We start from the raw sequence: 20,951 nt of genomic DNA on the forward strand, positions 1-20,951 counted from the left end.
GTGGCCAATGGTAATATTTACAAATCTGTTGGCATACTGAATTCAGCACCTTAATACTTTCTTTTATTTTAGAAAGACTCCATAACCATCAAAATATATGTATCAGTACTTTTTGTAGTACCCCCAAAATAGTGATAAAACAGATGATCTTGATTAAGAAATGGCCAAACTGTGGTACATGAATGTATTGTGTTGTTGATTGTGTTGTCAAAAGCCATGGACATCATGAATACAGAGAAACATATACGAATTGATGCAAAGAGAAGTAAGCAGATTCAGGAAAATACCTACATATCTATACACTTATGCCTATATCAATGCAAATAGAAAGAACAACTACAAAATAATTAAGGATGAATATTGAGAAGTGATGAAGAACAAGCTTGGTCCCAAAGATGTGATGAGGGGGGGTCCACATCTGTGGAACATTACAAATAATGTCACATTTTTTTTTTTTTTGGATATAATGAGCAGTTTTGCTTAAATTTTTTTTAATTCAAAAAGTGACCAGTCACTGGAAAGCAGACTCTTTGGTTTTAGTTCCAGGGCAGGGAGGCGAGCTGAAGCTTGAAGCCCAGGAAAGGACTAAGAATGTTTGCGAAGACAGTGTTGCTGGGGGCCCTGGTATGGCTTTGGGACAGAGAGGAGTACTTGAGGTCAGGCCCCTACATACAGCTCAAAAACAACATCTCAAAAAACTTGAAACTTGAAACATTATTCCCCACACCTCAGGACTAGCACCCAACTAACACAAAATAAATACCTAGAAATAAGCTGCTAAGAAAAAAATATGAGTAAGCAAAAGAGAAAGATCTGAACCATAGATAACTACTATGGTGATAGAGAAGATCTGAAGTTAAAATATCTAGTTCTGCTTCAGAGAAAAACAGGGTTCTTAGAAGAGCTTAAATTAAAAAGGATTTTAAAAATCAAATAAGAGAAATTGAGGGAAAATAGGGGTGAAATCAAGAAAATTATGAAAAGAGAGTCAGCCAATTAGAAAAATAGATCCAAAAACTTACTCCTGAAAAATTAGAAACGGGCAAGGGGAAGCTAATGACTTTATAAGATATTAAGAAGTAATACAATAAAATCAAAAGAATGAAAAAAACCAGAAGAAAATGTGAAACATCTTATTTGAAAAATAACTGACCTTGAGAAAAGACAGAGGAGATGCAGCATAAGAATAGTTAGACTAGGGGCAGCTAGGTGGTGCAGTGGACAGAGCACAAGCCCTGAAGTCAGGAGGACCTGAGTTCAAATCTGGCCTCAAACACTTAATACTTCCGAGCTGTGTGACCCTGGGCAAATCACTTAATCCCAAATGCTTCAGGGGAAAAAAAAAAAGAATTGTTGGACTACCTGAAATGATCAAAAAAAAAGTACCCTCGCTACTATACTTAAAGCAATCTTTTAAGGAAAATTGCCCTGAAGTTTTAGAAATAGAGGGTAAAATACAAATTGAAAAAATCCACCAATTATCACCTGTGACCTGAAAGTCACAGAAATGTTATAGTTAATGAAGCTCTCATATCAAGAAGAATATACTACAAGCAAATAGAAAGAAACAATTTAAATAATGTAGAGTTACAGTTAGGATAATACAAGATTTAGCAGACTAAAGGACATGGAACATTGTATTCTGAAGAGCAATGGAACTGGATGTGCAACAAAAAATAATTTACTCAGCAGAGTATAATCCTGCATGGAAAAAAAAAGGATATTTAATGAATTAAAGGACATTCAATTCTTTGAGAACTGAACTGTGAGAAACAGAACTGGAACTATAAGAAATCTGAACTATAAGAATTGGCTGGAACATAAGAAGGTAAGCATTAAAGACTAATTAAAAGGGATTAAATAAGGTCAAACTGTTTACTTCTTACATAAGGAAAATATTACTTATAACTTTTAAAAATGTTATCATTACTTGGGTACTTGGGTATTTTGAAAGAGCATACATAGATAAAAGGCTTGGAGTTAAGCTGAATATAATGGGATGATCCTAAAAAATAAAACTGGGTAAGAAGAGTAAAATGGCACAATTATCCCATACAAAGGAGGCATAAATAAAGGAAGTGTTGTAGTGGAGGGCAGGAAGTACTAGAAACTTATTTTCATTAGAACTAAGTTAAAGAGGGAATAACCTAAAAATCTAGAAGGTTATAAAAGTCTCCTTAATTTATAAATAGGAGGAGAGAGGGAGAGTAAGTTGATAAAGGAGGGACTTTTACAAGGATGGACAGATGAAGTTTTAAAAGGGTAAGGAAGGGATTCTTAGTAGGGGTGATGGTTAGGAAGGTAGTAGTGAGAAATAAATTAGAGGAGGGACTTGGCACAACAACAAAACTAGCCTACTGTATCTACAGGCATCTAAGTGGCTCAGTGGATAGAGACAGGAAGACCTAAGTTCAAATCCAGTCTCAGATACTTAACTAGTTGTGTGACTTTAGGCAATTCACTTAACCCCATTTGCTTCAGTTCTTCATATGTAAAATGATCTAGAGAAAGAAATGGCAAACCATTCTAGTGTCTCTGCCAAGGAAAACCCAAATGGGGTGACAGAGTCAGACACGAATTGAAAAATGACTGAACAACAACATAATAGAGAAGGAGAAAATTAGATCCAAGACAAAGATCTTGGTGGAAACCCAAGGTCAATGAGTATGATCAGTGATCCAGCAAAGGAGACTTGGGAAGTGTGGTACAAAAATCCAGGAAGAGAGCAATGTCATGAAAACCTAGAGAAGAGAGATTATCTAGGAGGAGAGAGTGGTTGACAGTATTTTGAAAACATTATTAACAACCTTTATAGTAAAAATGATAATATTAAGAATAATGTTTTTCTATTTTAAAAATCCTTTTCCAGACTTCCTAACTGGACCTTGAGTTAGATCAAGGACTTTATTAAGGAAGGAAATACATCAAGGCTGGTAACCAAAACTTAATATAAAGAAGATTTTTAATCCTGTTAAGAATATAGCCAGAACATGATAACTGGATAAACATGTATGCATATATTGGATTTAACATATATTTCTACTATGTTTAACATATATTGGACTACTTGCTGTTTAGGGGAGGGTGTGGGGGAAGGGAGGGAAAATTGGAACATAGGGTTTTGCAAGGACTAATGTTGAAGAATTATCCACACATTGAGATCTCTTGTTTTAACTTCAGGAAAGTACTTAAGATAACTAAATAGTGACTTGTTGGAATGTCAGCCCTCAATTATAGTTTAACCCATTATGATCTTTTCTTTGTTGAAGATTTCTATAAATGCTTAAATACCTCAAATTATCTTGGGATAAGGAAATATATCAGAGAGCATGGAGGAAATATGTCACTTTGGATATCTACTCCCCAAGCTAGGAATGACCTGCATATGGAGTAATATTAAATGGGAAAAAATTATTGCTGGTAGACTTATGCTTCAAACATCTTATAAATATTAATATATTTTTTTGGTTTTTCAGTTGTGTCTCATTCTTTGTAATTGCATTTAGGGTTTTCTTGGCAAAGACACTGAAGTAGTTTGCTATTTTCTTCTCTAATTCCTTTCATGTATGAGGAAAATGAGGTAAATAGATTTAAGTGACTTGCTCAGGATCACACAGCTAGTAAATGTCTGAACTGCACTTGAACTCAGAAAAATGTATCTTCCTTACTCCAGATCCAAGACTTTATGCACTGTATCATCTGGGCATCTTATGTACTTTTTCAGACAGTGTTAAAGATCAGAAAAAAGTCAAGATGGTACAAGGTGGCACTATGAAGGCAGCCCAGGGCTTGGAGTCAGGAAACCTTATATTAATTTTGCTTGAAATATTTTAATAGTTATGGAGTGGATAAATTGCTTAAAATCTATGTGGCTGAGTTTTCCTATCTGTAAAATAAAAACAATAATGACAGTAATCTCACAGAATTGTTGTGAGGACCAAATGAGTTAACATATGTAAAATTTTGCAAAATTTACAATGTAATGTAAATGCTAGCTATTATTACATTTAATAAATCAAAAGATCATTGATAACTCTGGAAAAAGCTGATTCAGTTGAATAAGGAGGGATACCACATAGTGGAGAAGAGTGAGAGAGAGGAGGGAAGGGACAATGTAGAGAGCTTTCTCAAGGGGAGGAGATATAGGATGACAGTTAGTGAGAATGGCTGAATAAAGGATTTTTTTAAAAGGATGGTGGGAATTTGTAGTCAGCAAAGAAGATGCCAAAAGAAACAGAGATATTAAAATTTACAGTGAGAGGAGAGCATAGTCAGGGCAATGTACTGGAGGTCAGGTGATGGGTCAGGCAAGGAGACTGTGTACAAATTAATTCACTTAATCTACTGCTTGGCCTTGGGCACAAGACTGTTTTATATTCTATCCATTCTAGCCACTGAATCATTGGATGTGTAATGATAATGCTGCTTAACTGTTTCTACCACTGTGCAAGTCTTCTTTGGTTACCTCTTCCATATTTGTAATCTTTACCTATTAGAATATAAGCTCCTGAAGAATAAGTACTTTTTTACTCTATCTATAGTACTTAGCACAGTGGAGCAACTGGGTTGTTCAATGGATAGAATCCCAGACTTGGAGTCAGGAAGACTCCAAGTCAGGCCCTTACTATCTTTGTGATTCTAAGAGCAAGTCTATCATTTAATTTCGTTTGCCTCAGTTTCCTCATCTGTCAAATGAGCTGGAGAAGGAAATGGCAAACTATTCCAGTATCTTTGCCAAGAAAACCCCAAATGGGTTCAAGAAGACTCAGATATGATTAAAAGGACTGGTAACAATGCTCAGTAATCACCTGGAAAGCAGTGCTAAGAGCTTAATAAATGCTTCTTTCCATCCATTCATTCAGTCTTCTTGGTGACATTACCACCTGGTCATGAATAATGATAATGGTATCATTTCTATAAAGATGACTCCCTCTCTGTATCACCGGCTCTCTTTATCTCTTTCCTGAGATACAGGCCATCTCTGCTTACCCATTGGACATCTACAATGAGTTTTCCCAGTGGGACCTCAACTGCAACTTGCCAATAATAGAATGCATTATTTTCCTCCCAATCCATCTCTCTTCCAAACTTCCTCATTTATATTTAGGGCCCCACTATCTTTCCAATCACTCAGAATCATGACCTCAGAGTCACCTTTAACTACTGACTCATATTTACCTCACATTGAATCAGTTGCCAGTCTGACCTTTTCTACTGCTGTGAGATGTCTACTATCCATCCCCCTTTCAATAATCAATCATCGCCTCAGATTTTGGCCCACACGACCTTTTTTCTGGCATTTTGCAATGGCCTCTCATTGATTTCCCTGATTCCAGTCTTTTTCTCTCTAACCTTCATACCACTGACCAAATGAAATTCCTAAAGTATAGGGCCAAACACATTACTTGCATCCTGAAGATGATGTAGTGACTTTCTACTGCTTTTAACATAAAATAAAAATTCCTGTTTAGCTTTTAAATTTGTTCAAAATTTGCCTCCAATCTAGCTTTCCAGACCGATTTCATATTACTTCTCTAAAACTCGACTACTTTCCAGGCAGACTTACTTTTGATTGCCCGTAAAAATCATTTCATCTTTTCCCTTCTCAGTTACTGGAGAGAGTTCTCCAGGCATGGAATGTGTTCTATCTCCTTTCCATCCTTTGGAATCCCCTAGTCTCCTTTATGGATTATTTCAAATGTACTACCTTTCAAATTCCCTCTGATTTTTTTTTTTTTTTTTTAATTATAGTAACTTTTTATTGACAGAACCCATGCCAGGGTAATTTTTTTTACAACATTATCCCTTGCACTCACTTCTGTTCTGATTTTTCCCTCCTACCCTCTACCCCCTCCCCTAGATAGCAAGCATCAAATTCCCTCTGATTATCAGAGCTCACCCTACACTGAAATGTTTACATTTTATCTTTATTCCTTGATGTTCATGTTGGATCTTCCCACTAAAATGTTAACACCTTGAGGGCAGGAAGTATTGCTTTTTAATAATAGCAGCTAACAATATAGTGCTTATTATATACAAGGCATTGTGCTAACTTTTACAAATATTATCTAATATTTGATCCTCACAAAACCTGGCAAGTGGTTGTTATTATTATCCTTATTTTACATATGAAAAAACTGAGGTAAATAAAGACTAAAGACCTTGCCCAAAGTCATATAATCTACTATATAGTTTTTCTTGCACAAGTTACTTCAAGATGGTTGTTGAAATGATTTTTTTTCCCCCTCCAAGGAACATTTGATTTAGTAAATTTAATTTTGTTTTAAAATCATAGGATTATAGGTTTGGATGTAGGAGAGAACTTGAGTCCAATTTCATTTTATGAGAAGGGAAATGCAGCATAGATGAGTTAAGTAATTTGCTTAAGGTACTAAAGTTAACAAGCATCTGAATTGGACTATGAAACTAGGCCTTCCTGATTCCAAGTCCAGTCTCCTATATTTCTGCATGCTACCTCTCAATCTTTTGGTTCAGACACTGACTAAATCCTCAATAATTTTAATGGTGAATAACAACTAAGGGCTTACCTTTACTTGCTTCTTTAACAGTCATATATTTAATATAGTCTTTTGAGCCTGAGAAATGACTACTTACAAGTTTTAGACAACAAAGGCAATAAAACAATTAATAGATGTAAATTATTGCTCACTCCATTTTCTGCTTCTTAATTTATCTTGTTTCACAGGTTAGTAAGTTTAAATATCAGAGTTTAACAGTTCTTTTTCATTAGCTATATTCTCCTATTCCATCTTGTTACAAACTAGTCTTTAGGAGCTGAGTATATAACAAATGTGTTTGTACCAGTAACACTTACTTCAGTTCTCTACTGAGAACTAAGTTAATCCTATCTTTCAAAGGTCGATGCTTCTCAGGAATGGAGAACCAGGTTTTCTTTCCCATTATCAACAGATTCTGTTTACCTGTAAATCAAATGGAAAATTTAAGAGTCGAGTTTTATAATTAAATATAGTTATTATAGTGACATCTAGTGGATACTCTTTTCTCATATCATTTTCCTTATCTAAGAATATTTTGAAACAAAGTTAAGACTAATACCAAGTCAAATCGTGTCTCTTTAACCTCAGCTTTTGAGCTTCTTTATTAAATGTTTACTGTTTTCTGTATTGTGGTAGATGCAGAGGCTAAAATAATATATATGTGTGTGTGTGTGTGTGAGAGAGAGATACATCCCATCATACTACAATCTTTTAAATCTCTAAGTCTTTTTCTTTTTTTTTTTTTTTTAACTTTTAATGGCTTTTTCTTTTCAAAATACAAAGATAGTTTTCAACATTCACCCTTGCAAAACCTTGTGTTTCAAATTTTTCTCCTTCCCTTCCCTCCAACCCTTTCCCTAGATAGCAAGTAATCCAATATAAATTATACATGTTCAATTCTTTTTTTTTTTTTTTTTTAAATTTAAGCATTTTATTTACAAAACATATACATGGGTAATTTTTCAACACTGACCCTTGCAAAACTTTCTGTTCCAAATTTTTCCCTTCTTCTCCCTACTTCCTCCCCCAGATGGCAAGTAGTCCAATATGTGTTAAATCCAATATATGCATAGATATTTATACAGTTATCTTGCTGCATAAGAAAATTCAGATCTAGAAAGAAAAAAAAACTGAGAAGGCAAGCAAACATCAACATTAAGTACGAAAATGCTATGTTGTGATCCACATTCAGTTCTTACAGGCTTCTCTGTTTGTGTAGATGTCTCTCTTCATCACTCAACAATTGGAACTGATTTGAATCATCTCATTATTGAGGAACTGGTTTGAATCATTTCATTGTTGAAGAGAGCCACTTCAGAATTGATCATCACATAATCTTGTTAATGCCATGTATAATGATCTCCTGGTTCTGCTCATTTCACTTAGCATCAGTTCATCTAAGTCTCTCCAGGCCTCTCTGAAATCATCCTGCTGATTGTTTCCTACAGAATAATAATATTCCATATTCATATACCATATTCTTCATATACCATAATTTATTCAGCCATTCTCCAACTGATGGGCACCCATTCAGTTTCCAGTTCCTTGCCACTACAAAAAGGGCTATCACAAATATTTTTGCACTTGTGGATCCCTTTCCCTCCTTTTAAGATCTTTTTGGGATATAAGCCCAGTAGAAACACTGCTGGGTCAAAGGTAATGTGCGCAATTCTTTTAAAGATATTTCCACATTTGTCATTCTACACAAACAAAATCAGATCATAAAAGGAAAAAAATAAGAAAAAAAAGAAAAAGCAAGCAAACAACAACAAAAATGGTGAAAATACTATGTTGTAATCCACATTCAGTCTCCCACAGTCCTCCCTTTGGATGCAGATGGCTCTCTCCATCACTGTTGATCATCCCATAATTTTGTTGCTGTGTACAATGTTCTCTTGGTTCTACTCACTTCAGCATTAGTTCATTTCAAATCTTTCCAGGTTGCTCTGAAATCATCCTGCTGGTTACTTCTTATAAAACAATAATATCCCATAACATTCATATATAATAACTTATTCATTCTTCAACTGATGCACATCCACTAGGTTTCCAGTTCCTTGCTGCTACAAAAAGGGCTGTTACAAACCCATTTTTATGATCTCTTTGGGATATAGAACCAGTAGAAACACTGCTGGATCAAAGGGTATGCAGTTTGATAGCCCTTTGGGCATGGTTCCAAACTGCTCTCCAAAATGATTGAATCACCAGCAATGTATTAGTGTCCCAGTTTTCCCATATCCAACATTTATTATTACATTCTGTCATCTCTAAGTCTTTTTCATATAACTACTGTTACCTAGGCTACCTATATTGCATAGTTTATTCTTTTTTCCTTTTTTTTGCTGAGGCAATTGGGGTTAAGTGACTTGCCCAGGATCACACAGCTAAGAAGTGTTAAGTATTGAGGCCAGATTTGAACTCAGGTCCTCCTGACTTCAGGGCTGGCACTCTATCCATTAAATATGCTGCCTTATCTAGCTGCCCCAGTTTATTTTAAAAACAAAAATTTATTGAGAATGTTTTTTCCATTACTTAAACTCCTCCAATCTCTCTCTCCTTTTACTATATACTCATCTTTATAAAATACTAAGAACTGTACTGATCTCAGTTATTTCTTATTTGGAGCCAAAAAGATTCCCCCCCCCCCCAGTATATTTATTAATTTTTATACATATTACTTTATGAATCATGTTAGGAAAGAAAAATCAGAGCAAAAGGGAAAAACCATAGGAGAAATTAAAAAAAAAAAAAAAAGAACCAGAAAAAAGAAATGAACAAAGCATATGTTGATTTACATTCACTCTCCTTAGTTCTTTTTCTGGATAAAGATAGCATTTTCTATTCAAAGTATATTGGGATTGCTTTGGATCACTGAACTATTGAGAAGAACCAATTCTTTCATAGTTGATCATTGCACATTCTTTCTGTTATTGTGTACAATATATTTTTGGATCTGCTTGTTTCCTTCAGCATCAGTTCATGTAAATCTTTCCAGGCTTTTCTAAAATCAGTTTGTTCATTATTTTTTATAGAACATCAATAATCTATTATCTTCATATACCATAACTTGTTCAGCCATTCTCCAATTGATGGGCATCTACTCCTTTTCAAATTCTTTGGTACCACAAAAAGAGCTGCTACAAACAATTTTGCACATGTGGGTCCTTTCCCTCCTTTATGATTTCCTTGGAAAATAGACTTAGTAATGGCACTGATGGATCAAAGGGCATGCACAATTTGATAGCCCTCTGGGCATGGTTCAATTGCTCTCCAGAATGGTTTTATCATTTCCCAACTCTACCAACAATGCATTAATGACCCAGCTTTCCCACATACCTGGAGCCAAAAAGTCTTGACACTAATTTTTCACTCTTTCAATTTGATGGTATCCTTGAAAACCTTTAATGACCCTGTCCCCATATATGAAAACCACCAAATTTCTCAACCTAATATTCAAGGCCTCTTATTGTCCCAGCCTAACTCTTTTAAGTACCCTCTGCACTAGCCAAATTGGACCTTTGCTTTTCCCAGCACTTGCTCCCCAGTCTCCCTAAGCTCATACTTTTGCAGACAATGTCCTGTTTTTGAGCAAAAGCAGAGTCAGGAATTAACATTTAATGTAATGGGCTGAGGCTTGAGTTGATGCACTGAGGTCCCAAGCATGTGAAGCTAAATATTAATTGGACTATACTCTATTCATATACATGCTTGGATAAAGAATGGCCCTGCCCACTCTCTGTGCAAGTCCTTATGTGTTGTATAGGAAAGGACGATTTTGGTGGGTGGAGGCCCAGGGGCAGGAAGAGAGGCAGAGAGAGATTGCTGGCAGCGTTTGATTCTGGTGGCTGCTGGTCTGGCTAGCTTCTTGACTCAGCTGCTGACATTGCTATTGCCGATTCCCTTCTACCTCCGATCTTTCTTCATCTCTGTTAAGAATAAAGATTGACGATTTTCCCCTAACCTGAATTCCTGACTCCGTCTGATTTTAAAATACGCGGTCATCACAATTTAAGTGTTTGTAGGATAACATACAAAATCATTTTTCAAGGCACTGGCTGTGCTACTTCCTCCATGAAGCATCATATCCTTTTACTAAGAAGAGATCTCACTTCCCAACTTTATTATCCTCTTATGCTACAAAGGTAAATTATAAAGCATTCCAACTCCAAACTCTGGGCACTTTTATCGCAGATTAGAATGATCTACCTTTTCATTTCTATCACCTGGCTTTCTTCAGATAACAATCCTACTTTCTACAGGGAAACTTCCCAATCCTCTAATTCTGAAGTCCTGCCTCTGCTGATTATTTTCAATTTATTCGCTATGTTTATCTCTACACAGTTGTTGGAATGTTTCCTCCATTAGACTGGGAAAACCTTGAGAATTGGATTATCTTTTGTCTTTTTTGTATCCCTTGTGCTTAGCACAGTACTTGGAACGTAATAAATGTTTAATTAAAATAAAATAAAATGTTTAATAAATGTTTATTGACTGATTAGACCTTGCTTTATGTTTCCTATTATAGCCCCAGCTTTTGGCATGGCACCCATCCATCAGGAATCAGAGATTTAATTAAAGGAATGAAAACATCTAGCAGTAATAATAAACTTCAGGAAGAAACTGATTATAACAGCAGTCAGTTCAGTTTACCTTTGTAGCAATTTAAGTAGTTGTACTCAATTATTGCTTGCATTAATCCAAATACTGATTGCTAATTGTCTTGAAGAAAAGATGAATGTATACAAAAACAAGGTAAGATAAAAAGGAATAAAGAAATCAACAAACTGAGTAAAGAATCACTACTTTTGAAAAATAACCCAATGCTTTTTAAAATGGACAAAGACTGCAGTATTAAAAAATCCTTGGGAAAATTTGCTAAGTTTATCCTGGTAGAGGAACTGAGGAAATAAATTGTCTTCTAGAAGCTTTATTTATTATTTTTCTAATGTAAAAGATGAATCAAATCAACAAAAGATTCTGTTTTCCTCTATTTCTAAGCAATTTTGCTGTATTTAAAGTGACCCATTTATTTTTATGAACAATTTTGGAGGGAAGATGCATTAGTTTCTACCAATAGTAGGAGAATGTAAAAATCAAAGTCCATAAAGAAAGGAAAATGCATAATTAAAGGAAAAAATTCCCTTTCATTTAAATCCGTTTTGCTGACCACTTTGAGCATAATGGCTCTTGTGCACATTAACACAGGTTCCATAGTCAGTTAAAAAAAATGCAATGTTACCTTCTACTGAAGAAGTTGTAGTCATCTTCTGGAAGTAGTTGAATTCATTCCTAATAACAGGAGAGCCACAAGATTAGGCAACACCCACCGTACGAAGTGCGTGCTGGTGGACTTTGCTTAGGAAACTCCAGTTGACTCCTTAACACTGCCCAGCCCCCTTCAACTCCGTTCTGGCCAGATGACTGACCTTTGCCCCAGAATTGCAGCCCCTCCAACCTTCCCCCACCCCTTCCCCACATTTCTAAAAGTAAGCCTAAGGGGCGCTGCAAGAGCATCCTTTACAACGTGTTTCACCATTCTCTTAAGTGCCTATTACAGGCCAGGTACAAGCGCTAAGCTTGCAAAAAAGAGGCGAGGCAATTGCTGCTCTCACGTAGCTAACGGCGAAGGAGCTCGCGCGCACTAAGCCCCAGCTCCAGGCTCGGCCCAGGAGGGGTGGACGGGGTACCTGAGCGGGGGCCACGGCAGGTCCCCGTTCTTCCCTATGCCCATGTTCTGGGACACGGCCGCGATGCAGTTGATCGGACGCACCATGTCTGCACGCAACGGGGTTTGAGAAGGCGGCAGCTCTTTTCCGGGCAACCTGGGAAGAACCAAGGAGGGCGCGTGATACGCTGATTGGAGGAGGGAGGCGCGGGGGGCCCCCTCGGGCCCGCCCTTGACCTCCTATGCGCTGGCGGGCCGTGACGTCATTGTCGCGCGGGCTGGGACTTGGAAGAGGGCAGCGCGTGCTTTCTCACGCTTGCGCACCGGACCCCGGTGTAGTGGGGGCGGGGGGAGGGTTACTTTCGCGCTGGGCTCTGCTTTTCGTGTCCTCTGGCCGCCTGCTCCTAATGCCGCGGCGGAAGCCAGTCGCCGGCAGGGCCGGGGCCGCCCTGCCTGCTCCAGCGGCGGCCAGGCAAGCGGTGTTGAGTCGATTCTTTAAGCCGGCGGGACACCTTAAGTCCTCCTCCCCAGCGGGGGCACCTGGGGACTCCAGCTGTGACTCTGGAGCGCCCCCGGAGCAGCAGGAGCAGCAGCAGTCGGTGCGTGCTGAGGGAGGGGGTGGGCGGAGGCGGGCGGAAGGAGGCGGGGGCGGGCGGAAGGAGGCGGGGGCGGGCGGAAGGAGGAGGGGGCGGGCGGAAGGAGGCGGGGCCTGCACTTGGAAAAGCGCGGGAGGCTGTCTAAAATGCTGTACTGGTGGGGAGATGGCAAGGGAAGGGAAAAACGAGCTTGGGGCCGTGGTACCTCGATGCCGCCAGTTCTCGGAGGCTTCCTCCCGTTCTTTGGGTTCGTGAATCCCATCACGTTGACTCCTCCCTCCAGCAAGGAGTATTACGCTCCGTGCCCCACATCGCCCTTAAGTTCGACTCTTCCGAACCTCCCCAAGTTTGCGCTTTCATGGGAGACTCGTAGGAAAAGAGGGACTTAAGGACAACTCTAATTTATATTGCACTTAGTAGTAATAACAATCCGGATGGTGATAATAATTAACATTCATGCAGTGCTTGCAGGATGATAGACACTTTCTATATGCTTTTTTTGGTCCCGTCCGACTCTTTGTGACCACATTTGGGCTTGTTTTTTGGCAAAGATACCGGCATGGAATAGTACCATTTCCTTCTGTTTTTTTGGTAGATGAGGAAATTGAGACAAACAGGGGAAAGTGTTGGTGTTTCTTTTTCCAAAACACAGCCAGGTGATAAAAGTTCAAATCTTTTATTGTGTCCTTCAATATAGCCCGGTTAGCCCAGAGAGCTATCTCTCTGCAAAGCTCTTGCAGCTTTGTCCTTGGCTTCTGCCTCTGCTTTCTTCAGCCTCCAGCCAGCACCAAGGTAGAAGGTGCAATGGATCTCTCTTGCCTCGAAGAGAGGGCTTGTGGGCTTCCTCCCAGAGTGCTCCTCTCTCTCACGTGGCTCACTGGAGCTGTATTTATGCTACTTCTCCGAGAGTGGGATTGTGGGATATCTCCCAGCATGCTCTCTGAAATCTCCCAATCGCGTGAACTCCATTGAGTACTTAGATGCTTATGAGCTCTCTGAAGGTGTGAACACAAGCATTGTTTCCATCAGTTGTACTTAGTACCTAGTTCAAGTTCTGGCCCAAAATAGCTCCTTCTAAGATCAAATCAATCATATTGAACCATGCTAAATTAGATAATTATTGTCTCTATCAACTCCAATGGCTTAACACTTTGTAAAGATTCCAACAGGAAAGTAACCTGCCCAGTGTCATACAGCTAGTCTCTAAGGTCAGATTTGAACTTGGAAAGATTAGTTTTCCTAATTTTAGACCTAGCTCACTGGCACACACTTAATAGTAATAATAATAGATGATGATGATAGCTGATATTTATATAGAGCTTAATAATAATAGTTGATGACAATGATAGCTAATATTTATATAGTGCTTACTAATATAGCTAATTATTACTATATAGTCATAATAAAAGGTAATATTTACATAATACCTACTATGTGCCAGGCAATATGCTTAATCCTTTACAATTATTATCTCTTTTGATTCTCACAACAATCTCATTTGATTTTCTGGGAGATGGATGTTATTTACTTTTTTTTTTTTTAATTTAATAGCCTTTTATTTACAGGATATATGCATGGGTAACTTTACAGCATTAACAATTGCCAAACCTCTTGTTCCAATTTTTCACCTCTTACCCCCCCCCCCACCCCCTCCCCTAGATGGCAGGATGACCAGTAGATGTTAAATATATTAAAATATAAATTAGATACACAATAAGTATACATGACCAAAACGTTATTTTGCTGTACAAAAAGAATCAGACTCTGAAATATTGTACAATTAGCTTGTGAAGGAAATCAAAAATGCAGGTGTGCATAAATATAGGGATTGGGAATTCAATGTAATGGTTTTTAGTCATCTCCCAGAGTTCTTTTTCTGGGCATAGCTAGTTCAGTTCATTACTGCTCCATTAGAAATGATTTGGTTGATCTCGTTGCTGAGGATGGCCTGGTCCATCAGAACTGGTCATCATATAGTATTGTTGTTGAAGTATATAATGATCTCCTGGTCCTGCTCATTTCACTCAGCATCAGTTCGTGTAAGTCTCTCCAGGCCTTTCTGAAATCATCCTGTTGGTCATTTCTTACAGAACAGTAATATTCCATAATATTCATATACCACAATTTATTCAGCCATTCTCCAACTGATGGACATCCATTCAGTTTCCAGTTTTTAGCCACTATAAAGAGGGCTGCCACAAACATTCGTGCACATACAGGTCCCTTTCCCTTCTTTATAATCTCTTTGGGATATAATCCCAGCAGTAACACTGCTGGATCAAAGGGTGTGCACAGTTTGATAACTTTTTGAGCATAGTTCCAAACTACTCTCCAAAATGGTTGTATTCGTTCACAACTCCACCAACAATGCAGATGGATGTTATTTACAATCCTTATTTTACAGATTAGGATACTGAGGCAGATTGTGGTTTTTGACTTCTCCAGAATTACAAAATTCCTTGGCATTGAGTGACAGTGGAACAAGTCAACTGTTCATTAATTAACATTAGCTATAGCTATATGTCTGGCCCATCTTCTTTTCTTATATGTCTCTTAGAGTACTTCCATATCATCGCCTGTGCCCTTTGTTGGCAATGTGCTGAAGTCTACCCCTGCCCACCATGTGAGTCATCATCCTCTAGGAGATATGATATTTGGATACTGTGGTATTCCATGATTTCCTTCCATATATGGAGACTATTTATATTGAAAAGTCTGGCCTTTGTGTTATGGAAAACTTGGCATCATTATAAGATTGTATAATTTCCTACATGCATTCTGGTTCACATTGCCTATACAATTGTTGATCTCTGCCCCTCTCATAACTTCATCAAGGTTTCCCTGTGTATCTTTGTAGACTACTTATAAAGATAATAAGTGAGTAATAGAGAGATGAATAATAGAAATGGTAAGCAGGCTAGTGGATTGGTAGTTACTGATATTACCTTAGATATTATCTCAAAGATATTATTGCATCTTCTTGGTAGTAAACATTTGGCGTCTTCCTTTCAGATATTTTGAGAATCAATCTGTTAGCATCATCAAAATTGTGTCATTTCCAGCATGAACATTCTTTGTGTTTATTTGGCCTATTGGACCTATTTTTTCCTTTTTTCTTTTGTTTTCTTTGGCATTTCTTTAATACTTTTCTGGAATGTAACTTAGGAAGTACATAGAAACTCTTAGGATCCTACCTAAAACTTTTCTAGTTTAGCAAAATTACTCAGAACTTGTGTTCAGATGGCCTTGTCTTCAATCTACCAATCAACAAGCATTTATCAATTGCCTTTTGTATGTCAGGTACTGTGCTAGTACCTTAAGGATCCAAAGCCCAGAATGAATATTCCCTTTCCTTTGGAACCCATGCTCACGTTCATATCATAGCAAGCTTTGGAGTAGGACTTTAGAGGAAAAGAGATGAATGCAGAGAAAAAGGCATTAATAAGAGTTCTTGGAGTTTTTAGAGAGAGTAGTTTCGGTAGAATGATGAACATGCAAATCAAATTGCAGTAAAATGGGTGGGTTTCAAAAAAGTGGAAGTAAGCCCAAAAAGTTAATAAATTTCTGTGGTGTTTCAAGCTACTGTGAGCCAATGTGCAGTATACCATAGGTATAAATGTGCTCCACTGTAGTAGAGTACTGAAATTAAATTGTGTGAGTTTTCAAGGGACCTTTAAGCAATAAACATGCATCATTATTTCTGGAATTTTAGAGGTAAGGGGCAGGAGAAATCTAGGGTGATAACTTAAGGATAAACTGGAGTAAAAGGAATTTATTTACTTATTTTAAGATAGGGGGACCTGAGCAGGTTTGTTGGCAGATGGAACAGATTTGATGGAGAGAGGAATTAGAGATGGGAGAGAGAGAAATTAATAGAATAGGATATAAACTTGTCCTTGAGAAAAGGGATTGTTTCTTTCTTTATTTTTTTGTATGCCTACCACTTAACATTGTATATAGCATGAGGTAGGTGCTTGATAAAAGTGTATTAGTTGATTGAATAAGGCCTAGGAGAAGTTGGAATCAAGGGATCAAGAAATAGTTTAATAGCTTGACTTGGAGGAAAACCATCTTGATTTAAAGAGCTCCTTCTATGTCGAGGGTAATCTCAATACAGTCTTCTGAGTTAAATAGGCAGAGAGAGAGGGCAAAACTTGGAATACTTTCTGCAGGCTATGTTACAAAAAATCAATGAGAGATGAACAGAACAATTATGGCAGAGTAATGATGTTCCATTTGAAGCTAAATTGTGTGACTGCAAGGAAACAGTTGGTATATTTTTGCTGTGATTTCTTCTTTTTTTTTAATAATAGCTTTTTATTTTCAAGATACATAAGTTAGTTTTCATTATTTACCTTTGCAAAATCTTGTATTCCAGTTCTCCCTCCTTTCTTTCCCCCCTCCTCTAGATAACAAGTAATCCAATATAGGTTAAACATGTGCAGTTCTTCTCTACATATTTCCACATTTATCATGCTGCACAAGAAAAATCAGATCAAAAAGGAAAAAAAAAACGAGAGGAAAAAAACAAAAGCAAGTGAACAGCAACAAAAAAAGATGAAAATATTTATATGGTGATCCACATTCAGTCCACACAGTTCTCTTTCTAAATGCAGATGGCTCTCTCCATCACAGTCTATTGGAGTTGGCCTAAATCACCTCATAGTTGAAGAGAGCCAATCAGAATTGATCATCACATAGTCTTGTTGCCACTGTGTATAATGTTCTCTTGGTTCTACTCAGTTCATTTAGGATCAGTTTATGTTAAGTCTCTCCAGGCCCCTCTAAAATCATTCTGCCAATCGTTTCTTATAAAACAATAATAATCTATAACATTCACATACCATAACTTATTCAGTCATTCCTCAACTGATGCGCATCCATTCAGTTTCTAGGTATGATGTCGTTTTAATAGAAATTTTCTAACAAAGTAGAATGGGTAGGTAATAGGTTCCTTCAAAACTGGAAGTTTTTAAGGGGAAGCCATATATGACCACTTGTTAGTAATGTTATAAAAAAAAGATGGATTGGACTAGATGCTCTCTGAGGACCTTTCCAATTCTGATATTCTCTGTTTCTGTGAATCATGAATAGTTTAGCAAAAGTAATAGACATGACCTGTTGCTATGGTATAGAAGAATAAGGAGGCAGAGGATTCAGGAGTACAGGACACTATTGAAATGAAGCCAAATAAATGTTGATGGTTTGGGGGAAGAGGGATGGAACAAATGACAAGAGGTCCCGATCAAGGTGAAAACCAGGTTCGTGAGGAGCAAGTTTACAGGAAAAGGTGGATACAGAAGATTGCAACTACTTTTTGTAACTTCTATCTTTGTGACAAGGGCACCATCAGCCTTCCATTCACTCAGGTTTTCAGCTTTGAAGTTACTCTTGCTTTCCCCATCCCTTCATTACCAATCAATGCCAATTCTTATTGATTTTGATCCTGCAACATATATTCCATCTACTCCTTTCTTGATACCCATGTGAAAAACATACTGATTTGGATCATCATCATCTCTCACGGGGGATATTGCAATCAATCTTCTTTTTTATCTCTCCCCTCTACAATCCACTCTACAATTGATGGTTATATATCAATTGAATAACACTTTTTTTTTTTAAATAGTGTGTCTTATTATCTTGCCTAACAGCCACATAAGGGTCTGTCCCCATCTCCTCATTAGTGGACTGATAGATTTTCAACTTGGACTGTTTTACTCCTTAAACCAATGTGGTAGCCCACTTATCTCAAGGATTCATTGTATTGATGCTGGTAGCTCTATTTCAGCTGAGAATTCTTGAACTTATATCAATCCAGCAGCCTGAGCCTTCTCTATAGGTGTGGGCTTCTACTGATATTCAAACTGATATTCCCAAAGGGCAATCAGCATCAGTAGCTCCTTGATTCTCAATCTTGCATCTGTGCTGTCCTATCTTGCCCTCCTTTAATTCTGCCTTATTTAAACTGACAATCATTCCAACTCTGACAAATTGATTAGTGGCTCCCTAATTATATGTAAGCTTAGAAGATAAGTGTACAATGTATAAATAGATAACTAAGTAGGTAGCAAGGTAGGGTAGTAGATAGAGGGCAGGGCCTGAGTGTCAGGAATATCTCAGTTCAAATCCAGCCTCAGATGCATAATGACTATATGATCTTAGTGAATCACTTAAACTCTTTTTGTCTCAATTTCTTTATCTGTAAAATGGAGATAATAAACCATCTCTCAGGGTTGTTATGAAGATTAAATAAAATAATTATAAAGCACTTAGGACTGTGCCTAGCACATAGTAAGTGCTATATAAATTCTTGTTTTTATATTATTAGCTGAACTTAAATGGGGGCAAGTTGAGTTATGTAAATCTCAAAAATCGCTAAAGTGCAAAGCACTTTAAATATATTTCTTTTGATCCGTGAAACAACCATGTGAAGTAAGCTCTACTGTAAATCTCATTTTATAGATGAGATGACTGAGGTTAAGTAGTTTGTTCAGGTTCATACAACTAGGAAGTATCAGAAGCAGTATTTGAACTCAGATTTTCCAGACTCTAAAATCAGAGTGCCATCTGTGATACTAACTAGGTCTACTGAGTGGATGAGGAGTGAATCTGGAACCAGGACTGCTCTTTGGGAATGTCAGTTTGGCTGGGCTGCCTTGGTTTTAAAGAGATAATCTAGTATTTAAAAGAATGAAGTTTTCTTATGGTCGAAGCAAGATTATGAAGGATATTTTTCACATAGGGCATGTGTATTAGGACATTTCAGAAAAAAGACTTAAATTTGAACTCCACGATATTCATTCTCCAGGTCCTACAAATGGACATAATGATAAATCACATCTTAAATTTTCATGTTTTAGGAGTCTGGAGTTAATGGAAGTAAGAAGAGGATGCTGGAATATGATGAGCCTGTTAACAAGAGGGCAAAGAAAGCTCAAGGAAATAAAGGAGAAGAAAATGATGCTGGAATGATCAGGAGCTGTGGTTAGTTCCAGATTAACAGACTTTCAATGTAACTAAGCAGCCAAGAACCTGATTCTCTTGCTTTTTGGGTAGTGATAATGAAGTTGCTGGAAAACCTTATGCTTTTTTTCTTTCTCTTTTAAAATTGTTTATTGATTTTTTGTTGTTATATTATGTCTGTTTTCAAATATATTGCTCCTTCATCTCCTATTCAAAGATTATCTCTTATAGGAAAAAATAAAAAGTTTAGGAAAGAAAAAAACCCAGTTCAGCAAAACCAGCTTAGCACACCTACCAAATCTAGGAGTTTATTGTGTCCTCTGCAGAGAAGGGACAGATATTTTATTTTCTTATCTCTTCTTTGTGACCAAGGTGGGTCGTTGTAGTTACGTAGTGTTCCAGTTTTTAAATTTTTGGTTTTTACTTTTTTTTATTATTATTATATTGTTATTGTATTTATTACTTTCCTGGTCCTGCTTATATCACTTCTGTAGGAGTTCATAGGTCTTTTAGTGTTTCTGTAGTCTTCATTTTCATCATTTCTTATGGCCCGTAGGTAGTGTTGTGACTGGAGGACTGGACTTCGTGATTAGGAAGGCCTAAGCTTGAATCCTGCTTCAGTCATTTTTACTTGGTCAAGTCACTTTCCTCTTTTAGTATCTGTTTTCTCATCTATAAAATGAGTATTATAATAACAATAACAACTATCTCCATTGGATTATTAGGAAGATCAAATGAGATAATACCTGTAAAACAGCTTGCAAACCTTAAAATGCTATAGAATTGCTAGCTATTATTACTAATTATTGTTATTAGATGGTACTAATTCAAAAGTCTTTGTAGAGTTTTTAAGCTTTCATAGCTTTATACTTTTAGATTTCATAGCTTGAAACTACATAAAGACTTTTGAGACATTCTGTATCATCATGATGATAATGAAGTAATATTTCATTTACATTCATGAACTACATTTTGTTTAGCTATTCCCCAGTTCATGAGTGCTTTTTTTCTGTGGGGAAAGAACATTTTTTCCCATTATTTATGCGTGGAAGTATCTATCTATTCCTCACTCAGCATCTCAGGGTTTGGGGGAGAGAGGCCATGAAGGTGCTCCATGTTGTCATTCTCTAGTACCTTTGGTAACTCCTCAAGGGCTGGGTTTTTGTTGACTAAAGGGGCATCATTCAATCACTGTTTTTGATGAGT

The 20,951-nt window shown here is 37.3% G+C and overlaps 2 protein-coding genes across 3 annotated transcripts in view; one reads left to right on the forward strand and one right to left on the reverse strand.

Moving 5' to 3' along the window:
- Positions 1-12,346, reverse strand: part of DHFR (dihydrofolate reductase) — a 31,959-nt gene extending 19,613 nt beyond the window's left edge. The window contains exons 1-3 of the mRNA XM_031966994.1: positions 12,206-12,346; positions 11,758-11,807; positions 6,836-6,941 (exon numbers count right to left, since the gene is read on the reverse strand). Of these exons, the coding sequence (XP_031822854.1) occupies positions 6,836-6,941; positions 11,758-11,807; positions 12,206-12,291 (242 nt within the window). The 5' untranslated portion in view covers positions 12,292-12,346. The remainder of the gene's footprint in view (positions 1-6,835; positions 6,942-11,757; positions 11,808-12,205) is intronic.
- A 67-nt stretch (positions 12,347-12,413) lies between these two features.
- MSH3 (mutS homolog 3) overlaps positions 12,414-20,951 on the forward strand; it is a 189,729-nt gene continuing 181,191 nt past the window's right edge. For both annotated transcript variants that reach the window (XM_031966986.1, XM_031966990.1), the window contains exons 1-2: positions 12,414-12,782; positions 19,643-19,766. In XM_031966986.1, the coding sequence (XP_031822846.1) occupies positions 12,426-12,782; positions 19,643-19,766 (481 nt within the window). In that variant the 5' untranslated portion in view covers positions 12,414-12,425. The remainder of the gene's footprint in view (positions 12,783-19,642; positions 19,767-20,951) is intronic.

This window comes from Sarcophilus harrisii, chromosome 1 (assembly GCF_902635505.1).
Source record: "Sarcophilus harrisii chromosome 1, mSarHar1.11, whole genome shotgun sequence".
In the NCBI taxonomy this organism is placed as follows: Eukaryota; Metazoa; Chordata; class Mammalia; order Dasyuromorphia; family Dasyuridae; genus Sarcophilus; species Sarcophilus harrisii.